The sequence below is a fragment of the Pristiophorus japonicus genome, chromosome 1, assembly GCF_044704955.1.
Source record: "Pristiophorus japonicus isolate sPriJap1 chromosome 1, sPriJap1.hap1, whole genome shotgun sequence".
Classification (NCBI taxonomy): Eukaryota; Metazoa; Chordata; class Chondrichthyes; family Pristiophoridae; genus Pristiophorus; species Pristiophorus japonicus.
In genome coordinates, this window is record NC_091977.1 from 480,335,375 (window position 1) to 480,352,140 (window position 16,766).

General features: G+C 44.5%; 1 protein-coding gene across 2 annotated transcripts in view; it reads right to left on the bottom strand.

Moving 5' to 3' along the window:
* The window catches only part of nbeal2 (neurobeachin-like 2), a 333,823-nt gene that overhangs the window by 163,911 nt on the left and 153,146 nt on the right, over positions 1-16,766 (bottom strand). The window contains exons 4-7 of one of the 2 annotated variants that reach the window (XM_070894760.1): positions 16,352-16,433; positions 15,256-15,383; positions 7,286-7,368; positions 5,698-5,783 (exon numbers count right to left, since the gene is read on the bottom strand). In XM_070894760.1, the coding sequence (XP_070750861.1) occupies positions 5,698-5,783; positions 7,286-7,368; positions 15,256-15,383; positions 16,352-16,433 (379 nt within the window). Of the gene's footprint in view, positions 1-5,697; positions 5,784-7,285; positions 7,369-15,255; positions 15,387-16,351; positions 16,434-16,766 lie in introns of those variants that run through there. The other variant, XM_070894755.1, reaches the window with a different exon arrangement.

Genomic DNA, 16,766 nt, shown 5'->3' on the forward strand with positions numbered 1-16,766 from the left:
TCAATGACCGAGTCTCCTAGGCTCTCTGGGGCAGAGAATTCCAGATTTATGACCCTCAGAGAAATACTTTCTCCTCCTCTCAGTTTTAAATAGGTGACCCCTTATTCTGAAACTATGCCCCCTAGTTCTAGATTCTCCCACGAGGGGAAACATCCTCTCTGCATCTACCTTGTCGAGCCCTCTCAGTATCTTATATGTTTAAATAAGATCACCTTTCATTCTTCTAAACTCCAATAAGTATAGGCCCAAACTGCTCAACCTTTCTTCATGTCCATCCCTTCATCTCAGGAATCAACCTCGTGAACCTTCTCTGAACGGCCTCCAATGCAAGTATATCTCTCCTTAAATAATGAGATCAAAACTGTATGCAGTACTCCAGGTGTGGCCTCACCAATACCCTGTACAGTTGTAGCAAGACTTTTCCATCCCCTTTGCAATAAAGGCTAACATTCCATTTGTGTTTTTGATTACTTGCTGTACCCGCGTATTAACTTTTTGTGTTTCATGCACAAGGAATCCCAGGTCCCTTTGTAGTGCAGCATTTTGTAATTTCTCTCCATTTAAATAATAATCTGCTTTCTTATTTTTCCTGCCCAAGTGGATAATCTCACACTTTCCCACATTTATCAGCAGCAAACTTGGCTACATTCCACTTGGTCCCTTCATCCAAGTCATTAATATAGATTGTAAATAGTTGAGGCCCCAGCATCAGTCCATGTGGCACCCCACTAATTACCGTTTGCCAACTAGAAAATGACCCATTTATCCTGACTCTCTGTTTTCTGTTGGTTAGCCAATCCACTACCCATGCTGATATATTACCCCCAACCCCGTGAGCTTTTATCTTGTGCAGTAACCTTTTATGCGGCACCTTATCGAATGCCTTCTGGAAATTCAAATACACCTAGGATGCAAGCCATCATGTCCAGGGGATTTGTCCATCTTTAGTCCCATCATTTTATCAAGTATTTTTTCTTTAGTGATTGTTTTAAATTCCTCCCTCCCTGTGGATCCTTGATTATCCATTATTGAGATGTTTTTAGTGTCGTCTACCATGAAGACCGATACAAAATATTTGTTCAAAGTCTCTGCCATTTCTTTGTTTCCCAGTCTCATCCTCTAAGGGATCAACGTTTATCTTAACTACTCGCTTCCTCTTTTATATACCTGTAGAAACTCTTACTATCTGTTTTTATATTTCTTGCTAGTTTGCTCTAATAATCTATCTTCCCTCTATTATTTTTTTTAGTCGGTCTTTGCTAGTTTTTAAAAGTATCCCAATCCTCTGGCCTCCCACTAGTCTTGGCCACATTGTATGCCATTGTTTTCAATTTGATATCATCCTTTATTTCCTTACTTAGCCACGGATGTTTCTCCATTCTCTTAAAATCTTTCTTTCTTACTGGAATATATTTTTGTTGTGAGTTATGAAATATCTCCTTAAATGACCGCCACTGCTTATCAACCATCTTATACTTTAATCTATTTTCCCTGTCCACTTTAGCCAACTCTGCCTTCATACCTTTGTAATCTCCTTTATTTAAGCTCAGTACCCGGGTTTGAGATCCAACATTCTCACCCTCCAACTGAATTTGAAATTCAACCATGCTGTGATCACTCTTTCCTAGAGGATCCTTTATGAGGAGGTCATTTATTAATCCTGCCTCATTACACAGTATCAGATCTAAGATAGCCTGCTCCCTGGTTGGTTCCGCGAGGTACTGTTCAAGGAAACCATCTCGGATAGTTTCCTTGAACCACCTTGGCCAATTTGATTTGTCCAATCAACATGAAAAATCGCTTATGATTATTGCCATTCCTTTTTTACAAGATTCCATTATTTCTTGATTTATACTCCATCCAACTATTAGGGGACCTAGAGACTATGTCCACCAGTGACTTCTTCTCATTATTTCTTATCTCCACCCAAACTGACACTACATCTTGATTTTCTGAGCCAGTATCATTTATCACTACTGCACTGATCTCATCCTTTATTAACAGAGCTACCCTACCTCCTTTTCCTTTCTGTCCATCCTTCCGAATTGTCAAATACACCTGAATATTCAGTTCACAGCCTTGGTCACCTTGCAACCACGTCTCTGTAATGGCTATCAGATCATACCCATTGATATCTATTTGTGCTGTCAACTCATCTATCTTGTTACGAATGCTGCATGCATTCAAATAAAGAGCTTTTAATTTTTCTTTTTTTACCATTTTTCCCTGCTTTGACCCCACTTTCTGATACACTCTTATGTTTATACATTCTGCCCCTTCCTGTCACACTCTGGTTATCATTTCCCTTAGTGCTACCCTGTACTATTGCCTTCTCCTTGCTCTTTGATTTTTTTAAAAATTTCCATTTACCTGAACCTTCCCCCCACTATTTATTTAAAAACCCTCTCTACAGCCCCGAGTTATTCGATTTGCCAGAACACTAGTCCCAGCATGATTCAAGTGAAGCCCTTCCCAACGGAACAGCTCCATCTTACCCCAGTACTGCGGGGGCCAGTGCCACATGAACTGAAACCCATTTCTCCCACACCAGTCTTTGAGCCACGTGTTCATCTCTCTGATCTTATCTACCCTATGCAAATTTGCTTGTGGCTCAGGTAGTAATCCAAAGAATATTACTTTTATGGTTCTGCTTTTTAATTTAGCCCCTAGCTGCTCATATTCTTTGTTCTACCTATGTCGTTGGTACCTACGTGGACTACGACAACTGGATCTTCCCCCTCCCACTCCAAGTTCTTCTCCAGCCCAGAGGAGATGTCCTTAACCCTGGCACCAGGCAGGCAACACAACCTTCGGGCTCAGGCTCTTGGCTGGAGAACAGTATCTATCTCTCGAACGATACTGTTCCCTACTACTACTAGCTTTCTTTTTACTCCCCCCACTTGAATGGCCCTCTGTACCACGGTGCCATGGTCAGTTTGCTCATCCTCCCTGTGGTCCTTGCCCTCTTCCAAACAGGGAACAAGAATCTCGTACCTGTTGAACAAGGACAAGGGCTGAGACTCCTCCATCACTACATCCTGGGACCCCATAGCTGCCTTGCTCGTAATCACACCCTCCTGGAATCATTTAAAAAATATTTTATGCTCCAATGGGGAGGATCTCTCTAGATGGATGAATGAAGATAGGCCGAATGGCCTTCCTCGTCATCATTATCTTCTGAGCTAGCTTTATAAGTTTCAAATTACATGGATCTCATTGTAAGACGCTGATAACAACATAGAAAAATGCCTTTTAGTCCAACCAGTCCTTGTTGATGTTTATCCTCCACATAAGCAGTAGTCAGGGCTTAGATGGGTAACTTGTGAGGAAAGGTTGAATAAATTTGGCTTGAATTCCCTTGATGGTGATCTAGTCAAGGTCTTTAAAATGATAAAAAGATTCGATCAGGTAACTAGAATCTATTTCGACTGATGAGGGAATCCAGAACAAGATGACATAATCTTAACATTAGATCCAAGCCATTTAGGTGTAAAATCAGGAAGCACTTTTTCCACAAATGTAGTGGGAATCTAGAACTCTCTCCCCCAGAAGGCAATGGATGCTGGGTCAATTGAAATTTTTGAACCTGAGATTAACAGATCTTTATCGAGGAATATGGAGCAAAGGTGAGTAAAAAGAGTTGAGGTACAGATCAGCCATGATCTAATTGAATGGTGGAACAGGTTCATCGCTGAATGGCCTACTCGTCGCCAAGAGCATGCAGAAATCAAGCGCAGGCTGTGGAAAGAGCGTGCGGCAAACCAGTCCCACCCACCCCTTCCCTCAACGACTGTCTGTCCCACCTGTGACTGAGACTGTGGTTCTTTTATTGGACTGTACAGCCACCTAAGAACTTATGTTAAGAGTGGAAGCAAGTCTTTCTCGATTCCGAGGGACTGCCTATGATGATGATGACTCCTGTGTTCCTAATCCTAATCCCATTTGCCCATCCTGTTCCCATATTATTTTATTCCTCTTTCCTTCAAATATCTATCTAACCTATTCTTAAGTGTTGACATGGTCTCTGCTTCAATCACTAAATCTGTGTCAAACATGCCCCTTTCTGGTTAAGCAACGCCTTGATTTTAAAATTTTCATACTTGTTTTCAAATCCCTCCATGGCCTCGTCCACTCCCTGTCTCTAATCTCCTCCAGCCCTACAACCCTGCACTACCCCCCACCCCCCTCCCTCCCTTGGATAACTGCATTCATCTAATTCTGGCCTCTTGAGTATCCCTGATTTTACTCGCTCAATCATTGCCTTCTGAGCTCTGTAATTGCTTCCATAAATCTTTCCGCCTCTCTACCTCTCCTTCCTCCTTTAAGATGCTCCTTAAAGCCTACTCTTTGACCAAGCTTTTGGTCACCTGCCCTAATTTCTCCTTGTGAGGTATTGGAAAAGGGGAGGGTTAACAATGCATAAAAATGATAGGATACTGAGAAGTGTAGAGGAACAGAGGGATCTTGGAGTGCATGTCCACAGATCCCTGAAGGTAGCAGGAGATGTCGATAAGGTGGTTAAGAAGGCATACAGGATACTTTCCTTTCTTCGCCGAGACATAGAAAATACAAGAGCAGGGAGGTTATGCTTGAACTGCATAAAACACTAGTTAGATCACAGCTTGAGTACTGCATACAGTTCTGGTCACTCCATTACAGGAAAGATGTGATTGCACCAGAGAGGGTACAGAGGGATTTACGAGGATGGGCAATAAATGCTAGCCTTTCCTGTGATGCCCACATCCCAGGAATGAAAAAAAAACAAATAGTCATTCTCCATCTGTAAGGAGTAGGAAATAGTGTGATGAGTTTAGAACAGAGAAGGTTACGAGGTGATTTGATAGGGGGATGGGACAGGGTAGATAGAAATAGACTGCAGTAGTTGAGGTGTCTAGAATGAGGGGACATAGATAAAAGATTTAGAGTGAGACATTTAGGTCAGGGGCATAGATTGAAGAAGTGACCATGTCAGCATTTAAGAATAGTTTGCTGATTGAAGGAAAGGGGTTAAAAGGATATGGGAACTAGGCGGGCACATAGGATTAGGAATACTGGCAGTGCAGAGGTTAAACACCAATATAGACTGGGCAGAACATTGCAATTTCAATGAAGATGCAAGGAGACGGAAGAGTGTGTAGGTGAGCTTAGCGGTTTGAAGGATCGTAGCAGGAATGAAGAAATAGAGGGAGACAAGAAAGGTTACATCATGGAAGACTGAACATTCCTCCCTCAACCAACACCAGCAAGACCTCCTGTCTTCCAGACCTTATCACAGACCTTCCCTTTTGTTCTTTCTTCCCCTCCCCCTTTCAGTGCTCCGTAACAATCTGTTTATTTCAAACATTCGCCAGTTCTGATGAAGGGTCATCGATCTGACACATTAACTCTGTTTTTCTCTCCACAGATGTTGCCTGACCCGTTAAATAAAAACAGAAAATGCTGGAAATCTTCAGATTCCAGCATCTGCAGTATTTTGCTTTTGTACCAGCAGGACCTTGCTGTGTACTAAATGGCTACAAAACAATTGATTGGCTGTGAAAGACTTTGTGACATTCTGAAGATGATGTATAAATACAATTTCTCTCTGTCTTGAAGGGAAGAGAAGAATCATGCATCAGATGAAAAGTGTTTTCTATTATGCTGTTTAAGATTGCAGTAGATTCCAGCTATGGGATCAGTACTCAAGCTTTGCTTTACCTTACTCCCACTGATAATGGCTCCATAGAGATATATCAGCCGCAGGTGGATTGTCTTTGGCAAGCTCTGGCTGTTCTTGAAACTTTCTGTGAAGATTACGAAAGAGCACAAGAAATTGCAGGTTAGAGTAACTCCAGACAGGCAAGTTGAACTTGCATGATACAACAACAACTTGTATTTATTTAGCACCTTTAACATAGTGAAAGATCTGTTTCACAGGAGCATTATAAAACAAAATCTGGCACCGAGCTTAGAGGGAATGTTAGCGCAGATATTTTTGAGGGTTGCGGCTTGAAGAGATTATAGAGATAGGGAGGGGTGAGGCCATGGAAGGATTTGAAGACAATGATGAGAATTTTAACATCAAGACGTTGCTCAACCGAGAACCAATGTAGGTCAGCGAGCTCAAGGGTGATGGGTGAACGGGACTTGGTGTGAGTTAGGACACAGGCAGCAGAGTTTTGGATGACCTCAAGTTTAAGGAGGGTAGAATGTGGGTGGCCAGCCAGGAATGCATTGGAATAGTCAATTCTTGAGGTATGGATAAGGATTTCAGCAGCAGATCAGCTGAGGCGGGGGAGAGTCAGGCGATGTTCGGAGGTAGAAATAGGTGGTCTTGGTTATGGCGCGGATTGGTGTTTGGAAGCTCATCTCTGGGTCAAATATGACACCAAGGTTGCGATCAGTCTGGTCCAGCCTCAGACAGCTGCCAGGGAGAGGGATGGAGTCAGTGGCTTGGGTACAGAGAAGACAATGGGTTCGGTTTTCCCAATATTTAGTTGCAGGAAATTTCTGCTCATCCAGTACTGGACGTTGAAAAAGCGGTCTGATAATTTAGAGACAATGGAGGGGTCGAGAGAGCTGGTAGTGAGGTAGAGCTGGATGTCATCAGCCTATATGTGGAAACTGATGCTGTGTCTTCAGATTATGACGCCGAGGGGCAGCATGCAGACAAGAAATATTGTTCATAAAGTCTTGATAGAATCAAGCTGTTATAACATACGCCTGTGGGAGAAATCATCGCTATAGAGTGAACAAGCCATGGTTGCATGTGTATTAGAAACAGGATAGTACATCAGGATAACTATCAGAGGAGGTAATTTTGACGTTGGGTGATAGTATAAAACCGGCGATATTGGATCAGCCGCCAGTTATGTATCTCTCCCAATTTTCATTTTCATTGAAGTCACTGGAAATTAAAATTGGGAGATGCATCATTGGTGGCCCATCAATAACGCCCGTTTTACACTGTCACCTGAAGTCAAAATGATTCCCTCCTTCCCCCATGTCACACACTGGTTAACACACAGCAGGGGTCATTTTAACTTTTATTACCGGGGGAAAAATGAGTGTTGGAGAATCGGCAGCCTGTTTTGCACCTCTTCCAATTTTCTTTTCCATTGAAGTCCCAGCTCTGTGTTGTCCTGTCGTAATATATTCCCAGGTCAGTGTTAGACTATCTGTACATAAGACACTCCCCAGCCCTCTGTTACACTGAATGCATAATGCGCTCCCAGCCTCTCTTATTCTGGACAGATAATAGACTCCCAGCCCTCTACTGCTGTCAAGAGTTCCTAGTTTTACTTACCGTGGAAGAATGTGTTGAATTCCTGAGGTAAAACAGCCGGTGCAAACTTATATTTACTCCTTTCCATGGAACTGATAATCTCTCTGAAAGCAAACAGGATTGGCAGTTAAGCTTTTGAGGTTCTGTGCTAACAACTGAACTTTGCAAGCAGATCAATGATCTCACTCTGGGACCCGCTTACAAAACCTGCCATGGATCAAATTCTCACCAATAATCAAAAGCGAGCAGTGACTTATTTCAATAAGCCCTGTTCTGCCTTCAAGAGCGTGGCTATCAGTCCTGTGCAGCATTGACCCTCCATATCAAATCCTAAGGACGGGTCATTTACGTGAAGGGGCTAAGTACCTGTGCCACGTGTGGTACTCCCTCGGCATGAGGGGGTTTGACACGAAAATAACAGCAGCTTGCCACTCCAGTGCGGGGAGCAGGCTGTTGAAGCCCAAATATAACATTTGTTTAGAATAAAACTGTCATTGTTCTGTAGTATCTTGGTAAGCAATTGATTGGTGATCAAGTTCAGGTATAATAAAGGACCCAGCAGCATCCCATCTGAATATTTGTTTATGAGGAGAACGGACGAGATGCAGTGGAACTGAGTCCCCCCCTCAAATACCCCGCACTCCACCGTACATCATGGTTCTGCCCTCCCGGGCTAAGGAACTTCAGAATCAGTTTCCACACGCGGCGGAAAAGGCGCACCTCAGAGCTGGGCGCCTGTTTTTCGCGCCGAAAACGGCGCCAGAAAAAAAGTGCGATATTCTCGAGCTCCTTGGAGCTCGATGTCTGCTTGGCGTGGCGCACAGGGGGCGGAGCCTACCACTCTCGCCGATTTTGTAAGTAGGAGGGGGCGGGTACAATTGAAATGAGGCTTCTTGGTGCCGGCAACCCTGCGCTTGCGCGTTGGAGCGTTCGCACACGCGCAGTCTGAAGTAAACATTGGCACTCGGCCATTTTTAAAAGTGCTGCAAAAAAAGTGTTTCTTGGACCCCTGCAAAGGCTTGTATTTTAATTTTTTTTAATTTTCTGTGTGTGAGGGAGTGCTTTTAGCAGCACTGCTGAATAAATCACCTGCTGAAATCAGTGAGTTCAGCTTTTCACTGCTAAACTTGCAGAACCGGTGCCTGCAAATTAAGGACTGTGTGTTTGGAGAAATAAGAGTGCCAATTCAACTTTGCAATGGATCAACGTACACCAAGAACAAAGAATTTCTTGCATGAGGAAGTGGAGATATTAGTGAATGTAATTGAGCAGAGATGGCAGGAGCTAGATACCAGCAACAGAGGCCGCATAAAAGTGCCACCAAAAGAAATGAAGAAACGCTGGAACCAAGTTGCAGAAGATTACTGCGCAGTGGTGCATACCAGGAGATCTGGAAGTCAGTGTAAAAAGAAATGGCACAACCTTGGTCAAGTAGTTAGTGTAAGTAATATTTCCCATTTTTAATTTAATCGTAATTGTAACCTGGCTATCTGTATGTCCCACCTTGCAGACTGACACACTCCGTAAAAAGTTATATTTTACTCTTTGCAGAAGAAATTGGCCCACAACAAAAGGGAGGCAACTCGGACAGGAGGAGGCACGCCCAATCTGCATCCACTGACACCCTTGGAACAAAGGGTAGCTGCTATGATGAGTCGGACATGGAGTAAAGCAATCGGTACAACACAAGCTGGGCCCGCACGCGAGGAAGAGGGTAAGTCCTGAAAATGCATCATGGCCCTTTAAATCAACCTGCTGCCTGGCATGCTATGTGTGAGAGTACTCATGCCACCCATCCGGCCCCCTCCCTTGCTGTTAAGCATTTGACTGTTGAGATGTATTTTGCAGAATATGATGATGATGATGATGATGATGATGATGATGACGATGACGCTGCTGCTGTCAACCCTGAGGATCCTGAGGGTACAGAACAAGAACCAGTACAACCAGCTGCGGATGATCCAGACTGGATGATGGCAGCGATGACTGAAATGTCTGCAGGGGAGAGCTTCCAATTTAATGTTTTAATGCCCCTTGATGGGGGCTCATGAGTTTCAACCCCGAGCATAGGTCTTGGTTCCACCTTCCATGGTTTCGCTTTCGATGTTGCGGGTCCCAGTGGTGCTGCTGGTATAATGCAGCATTTTACAGTCAGTGCACTACCGTCCCAGCCTGTGCCTCCCTCTCGCATAGGTTCTGGTTCCATCTACTATGGTTTTGATTCCGACGCTTCGGGTCCCAGTGTTGTTGCTGATATCATGGAGCAGTTTACACCCATTCGTCCAACATCCCAGCCCACGGCTCGCACGCGAGTGCTGTCGTCTGGAACACCGAGCGTCCTACCGTTCCAGCCCGAGTCTCTCCCTCTAGTTCTGCCGTCTGCAACACAGAGCGTCCCACAGTCCCAGCCTGCGCCTCTGTGTAGTGGTGCCACTTGCAACACCGAGCATCCCACCGTCCGTGCCCGCGCCTCCCAGTGTAGTGGTCCACAAGGCAGACCCAGGCAGAGGAGAAGGAGATTGGAGACACGCTCTCCAGTGATGCAGCCTGCAACAGATGCGGCTCAGGTTGTGGCATTGGGTATGGAGACCAATGAGCTTACCCGATCACTCATCGGTGGCGTCAGTGCAGTGGGTGAAGAGTTGACGGTCCTGACGGGAGAAATAGCAGTAATGACACGGGAACTTCGGGAGGGAATGTCAGAGGGAGTGCAATCGACGGCTCAGGCCGTCAGGGAGGGCATGCAAATGACGGCACAGGCCATCAGGGAGGGCATGCAAATGACGGCACAGGCCGTCAGGGAGGGCCTGGTTGAGGTAGCTGCTGCAATAAGGGCACACAGCCCAGCCAATCAAATGACACCCCCATGAGGAAGTGAACATTCACTGAGATGTGGATGAGAGATGGTTGCAGCCTTTCTTTGCTGCTTTTGTTCTTGTTCTTGATGTAGCTGTCGTAGCGTTTTTCAAATTTAAATTGTTTTGTAAGTTTTGTAACTTTACAACTTATAAGGGATCTTATGGTTTTTAAGTGATCTTATAGTGTAAATGCTCTCACATTTTTTTGTATCTTATTTAATTTTGCACCTAAAAAGTGATCCTGAAGTTTAAGTGTTCTTCAGAGTGTAAGATTTTTCACAATGAAACTGTTTTGTAAGTTTTGTAACTTTACAACATACAAGTGATCTCAGGGTTTTCAAGTGATCTTATAGTGTAAATGCTCTCACATTCTGTAAATTATTTAATTTTGCATCTAAAAAGTGATCTTGAAGTGTAAGTGATCTTAGAGTGTAAAATTTTTCACATAGAAATTGTTTTGTAACTTTACAAGTTTATAAGTGATCTTCAAGAGTCATATTAAAAAGTATAGTTTGATACAACAAATATTTTATTAGAGTGACGTTAACTTTTCAATAAAATATTTTTTCATTAAAACTGTTTCATGTTCCATTAACAAACACAACATAGGAACAAGTGCAAAAAATAAACATGTCCATATGCAAAAGTGGTCGCAGAGCCCTCAGGCATCAGTAGTTGAAGCGTTCACGGATGAGCTGCTGGCGCAAGTCTCGAGCAGTCGTTAAAGGGGCACGATGGACGGCCCTCTTCCGACCTCGTGCTTCGGCATCAGGCACTTGCATGCTTTCCTGATTGTCATTATCATCCACATCCTGGTCTTCCGTAATACTATCATCATGCACTGGACCCTCACGTCGGTCTTTGGGTTCCACTACAAGCTCCTGCTGCCTCATGATGGCTAAGTTATGAAGCATGCAGCACACAACAGTGAAGTGACCGACAATCTGAGGAGAGTATTGCAACTGTCCTCCGGAATGGTCCAGGCATCGGAATCGCTGTTTCAATATGCCAATGGTCCTCTCAATGATGCTGCGCGTCGCAATGTGCGCCATGTTGTATTGACGGTCAGCTTCTGTCCGTGTCACGCGTAGGGGCATCATGAGCCAGGTGGTCAGGCCGTACCCTTTGTCTCCCAGTAGCCAGCTCTGCCCTTCTGGCTGCTGCTCAAACATGTCAGATAGAATGCTGTCGCGTAGGATGAACGCATCGTGGGTGCTGCCAGGGTATCTTGCATCGACTGACATGATGCGCCTCTTGTCGTCACACACGAATTGCACATTGATAGAGTGGAAACCTTTCCTATTTCGGTACTGCTCAGATTCCTCCACAGGTGCTCGCAAGGCTATGTGGGTACAATGAATGCAGCCCTGTACCTTTGGGAAGCCGGCAATCCTGAAGAAGCCCACAGCCCTCTCATGGATCGCTTGTGCGGTCATTGGGAACTTGATGAAGTCATTCCTTCACGCATAAAGTGCAGCCGTGACCTGGTAAACGCCGGCATGTATTGCACGTTGAGAGATGGCACACACATCTCCAGTTGTAGCTTGAAACGGTCCCGAGGCATAGAAAGAAAGTGCAGCTGTTACCTTCACTTCAACAGACAAGGCAGTTGTCCTTCTGCTTCTGGGCTGCAAATCTGCTCTCACCATATCACAGATCTCGGTGACAACTTCTCTGCGAAAACGCAGCCTTTTCACACAATCAGCCTCGCTCATGTCCAGGTACGAGCGCCTGGTTCGATATTGTCGACGTGGGTAAGGTCTCCTGCCCATCAACCTACGGGCTACGACGTTCCTGGTGCGGTGAGCTCTAATCAATTCTCTCCTATGCAGTGAATTGATGGCGAACCATTGCATAATAATACATGGTGTTGACAATGCAGCACCTATTCTGCAAATTTAAATATAAAACTGTCTATGTGGCTGCCTCTCCCTGTCCAAATGGCCTCAGTCCCCCTCACAGCTCGATGGCTGCTGCTGTATCTTTGGCTGCCGGCCAGCCACTGACTCCGCCCCTAAAGTGTGGCCGAATGGCCTCAAGCACCTTAATGAGCTGCGTGTGTCCTGCGTTGATTCTTCGGCTGCCGGCCAGCCACTGACGCCGCTGCAATCCCATGGCCGAATGGCCTCAAGTCCATCCGGGTGCTGCATCTTCGCGGGGAATGAAGGCCTGCCACAAGCACCGCAGCTCAGCTCGAAGGCTGCTTGCTGCCTGCCGCTGCCGTCGAGACACTGACGCCACCCCGCTGCCTGTCTCCAACATGAAAGGCCTGCCTGAAGCACTTTCACACAGGTAGGAACATGGTTTATTTAATCTTTTCTTTGCTTATAAATTTTTATTCAGATTGGATTTATTTGTATAATATTTGTATAAGTATAAACTAAGGATTGATTGTAGAATTTAATGACTTCCCTTCCCCCCCCTCACCTCGTTCCCGACGCCTAATTTGTAACCTGCGCCTGATTTTTTAAAGTGCAGACAAGGTTTTTTCAAGCGTACAAAAATCTTCACTTACTCCATTCTAAGTTAGTTTGGAGTACGTTTTCACTGTGGAAACTTTGAAATCAGGCGTCAGTGGCCGGACACGCCCCCTTTAAAAAAAAAAATCTGTTCCAAAGTGAAACTGTTCTACCTGACTAGAACTGCAGAAAACTAAATGTGGAAAATTCCGATTTCTAAGATACTCCGTTCTACACCAGTGCTCCTAAAAATCAGGAGCAAATCATGTGGAAACTTGGGGCCAGTGTGTCTGGAATGATAATTGGAATCATCTGCTGGTGCAATAGGGTGCGATCTTCTGGGCTTGGGTTTAAGATACAAAGGTGGAACAGTGTAGAAGGGACTTTACTCTGTATCTAGCCCGGGCTGAACCTCCCTGGGAAGTTTGATGGGGCAGTGTAGAGCAACGTTTAATTTGTATCGATCCCTTGCTGTACCTTCTCTAGGAGTGCTTGATGGAACAACGTAGGTGGAGCTTTACTCAGTATCTAACCCCTGCTATAACTGCCGTCAGTGCTAACGTCCCTCCCCACCAAAGTAGACATTGCAGAAACATTAGCAATTGTGTGAACAGCCTGATGTACTGGGGAGGGTGGGAGTGGTGTTACAGCTTCAATTGTAATTCCTCTGCAACTGAGCATTAAACTGTGGGGTCACTTTGGTCATATGCCAAGTTTTCAATCATTGCCACACCACTGGGGTGTATCGAAGCAGAACACACAAGCAATACCACCTTTCTTCTCCTGGTTGTTAGGATTGGCACCAGACAAGATCACAAGAATACTAGAGGACCTCATCTTATTTATTGATTCTTGGGATGTAGGCGTCATTAGTAAGGTCAGTATTTATTGCGCATCCTTGGTTTGATGCAACTTAGTGTCCTTTTTTGAAGAATTTCCTGATATCTGTCCAACAGTAATGTTGTGGATCCATCTTTTCCAGACAATTTACTATCATAATCAGGTGGCTTCACGCTCCACCCAAACACTTCAGCACTCAATCACGGTCAGTTGAGTGCAGATTATTTTCGGATAAGATGTTAAACCGAGGCCCTGTCTGCCCTTTCTTGTTGCATGCAAATTTGTTGCCACATTTATCTACAAATCTACATTGAAAAGATTTTTAAGAACTTTTGAACATCCAGAAAGTGTGAGGGGTACGCCATAATTTTAAATTCTTTTACATTAATTTCTATGAAGTCAACTCTCAGTAAAGACTGAAAACCTCAAATCTTTCCTCATGTGTCAGCCCACAGTTCTTCTTCGAGCCATATCCAGTGTCAGTGATCAGAAAACAGTACTTCAGGTGCTTTTAGAATGCATTTGAGGAAAGGAACAGAGGTGGCAAGGCTTCGGGGGGGCGGGGAGGGGAAGTTTTAAAAGCTGGTTTTGAGGCGCTAGTATCGCCTGGTTTAGCGCCAGCGACACCGATGTTGATTTTTCATGCCCCAAGAGTAGAGTGGGCGCTACTAAAGCTGCCACTAAAATACCTGCATTCTCGAGCTCAAAGGGAGGTTAAGCTGGAGCACCTGAAACGTTAAAAAAAATTGCAAAGGAAATTATTTGAACATAAGGAACACCAAATGAAGTGATTTCAATTCAAATAAAGTGAAATAAAATCTCTAAATCTTACCCGATACACTCATCCCTTTCATTAGCGCCCCAGTACAGCTGTGCACGCCTGCTTTTTCTGGCAAGATTAGTGGCAGGCGGAAACATTCAAATTGGCTTCCGTGACGCTGCACACTGGCGCAACGTTCCCTGGTGCAAAGTATTAGCATCGCCGCTAAAACCCGAATCAAGTTGCCGAGTGGCGCCAATATCGCTGCGCCCGGGCGATAACACTATCGCATCCCAGTAGCGTCCCTCACCAGTGCTAACAGGTGGCGCTAATCTATTCAATTTTTAGCCCAAAATGTTTGAGAGAATTTCAGAGGACAAGGATGTAATGGCTGAAAGATTGACCTCCAATTGTGGGTCAGAAGGGTCGGGGAACAAGCCAGAATGGATTAATGCTTGGTGAGGATAGAATAGTGTAGTGGCTAAGTTATATGCAATGGCAATCCAGATGCTTGGACGAATAATCCAGAGAATGTGAGTTAAAATCCCACTGTGGCAGTTTGAGAATTTGAATTCATTTATAAACATCTGGAAATTAAAAAGCAGGAACCATTAAACCTAATGACTTTGATTAGGTCTTTACGGTCTGGCCGAAATGTTTTTCCCATCCCACACCAAACTGACTTGCCACTCAGTTCAGGGCAACAAAGGATGACCAATAATTGCTGGTCTTGATGCCTAGATTCCAAGAATGAGTTAAAAAAGGATCGCATGGTGTGGGTGAAGAAGGTTTTCCAAGGACGGTGGGTGAAACAAAAGAGGACAAGGATCTTCAAGTGAATTCGCTGGGGCACAGGGAGCTGAGTGAGGACAAGGATGAATGGTGTGCAGGAATTGGTGTGGGAGGGGACTTGGCCTGCAGATTTCTGAATTAGCTGAGGTTTCGAGAATGCTGGAGGTGGGGAGATCAGCGAGGAGAGCATGAAGAAAGTTAGGCCTCAAGTTCATGTACTCAACGTTAAGTGGATATTTGTCTGTTAAATAATAGATCAGAATACAGGCCACGTATACTCACCCGCCCAAGTGCCGCCTCCAGATTTGATATGGATCGAAGAGGCATTCACACAGGTGCAGTGCATACAAGGTTAATTGCTCAACCTTTGAGCTGTCTGGTAAAACCTTCTCCTGCGTTTCCTTTTTTAACTAGGAAGAGAAATTAATTCAAAAATAAAATGAAGCATCTTTGTTTGCAGAAGGAGACAGTTTTTACAACACAATATACTTGCATTTAAATGTTTATTTAGAATTACTTTTTCCATACTGCTGCTCCAAGGTGATGGATGTCAGCAAATATTCCCAGGGTAGGTACACCATGGGTTAGATACACAAGTAAAGCTCTATTTACTCTATCCCAATATATATTGCATTTACAACACAGACACAGGGCATCTAGCCAAACAGGTCCATGCCAGATGTGGTTCCGAGCGGCAGGACAACAGCCTTGCATTTGTATCCATCCAATCCTGACCCACTCTCCTGAAACAAGGTTCATGGAGTATCCCTGATGGGATCTGAACAGGATTCCTGCCATCAAGTGGGAGCCCAACAATGTAGAGGAGGATGATGCCACCGGTACTGTTTTGGGGATTTATCTCGAAGCCTTCTCCCTTCATGGTGGGCACCGCATTATCAACATCTTTCCCACGTAATTCCCAAGAAGTGGTGGTAAAACAGATGGGAAGGAGGGAGATCCACTGAGAAACTTGGCTCCATGCCCTCACAATGGTGATCATGGCAAGGAAATCCTGATCCGGGCAGTCCAGTAGTAGTAGGCCACATGAACTTGCCATTTCATGAGGAAATTTCCCCGACAAGGTCGATTTGTGGCAGAAAAGGATGGATAAGATTGCAGGGGTTAAAATGCTCAGGCCTAGACAGACCTGCAACTCAGCCCAGGGAATGGTACACTACCAAGAGTCAGCACCTTCAGTGCAAGAGGGGAGAAATAAAATAACATTTCCAAGAAGAATGACATCCTGAAGTTATTGCTCAATTACACGTTTCACTTTCTGGGAGAAATTTCATTGAAAGCTCTCGAAAGAGAAAATAAAGCATATTGGGAGATTTACGTGATGACTGTCTTAAGTCACAGTGCACAAAAGTGGACTCACCTCAGAAGTGCACACAGCCAGTAGCTTGAAAACCTCCGGGACAAAGGTTGGAGTGACTTTTGCTTCAATATTTTCTAAATTTCTGTGTAAAGAAGAAATTGGTCTGGTTATTGCACATCCTGGGTCCAGGCTCACAAAGAGACATGAGTGAATCTAATCAAGGACTTATGATTTATATCTGGAATAATGGATACCTTAGAGTGAGTTACTTGCTGGGATCTAATGTTGGAGCAAGGCCATATGTTGGACAGCCTGTAAGAAGTACTCTGAAGTAAAGTTGCCGCTCTGGGCGCAATCTGGAAATTGTTCAAGTTTCCGCTAAAATTCATTTGCATGATCACAAACATCTTAACCAGTGCAATTGGGCAACATAATATAACGTAATTATTTTATTTTTTTGCCTTCCCATTTAAAA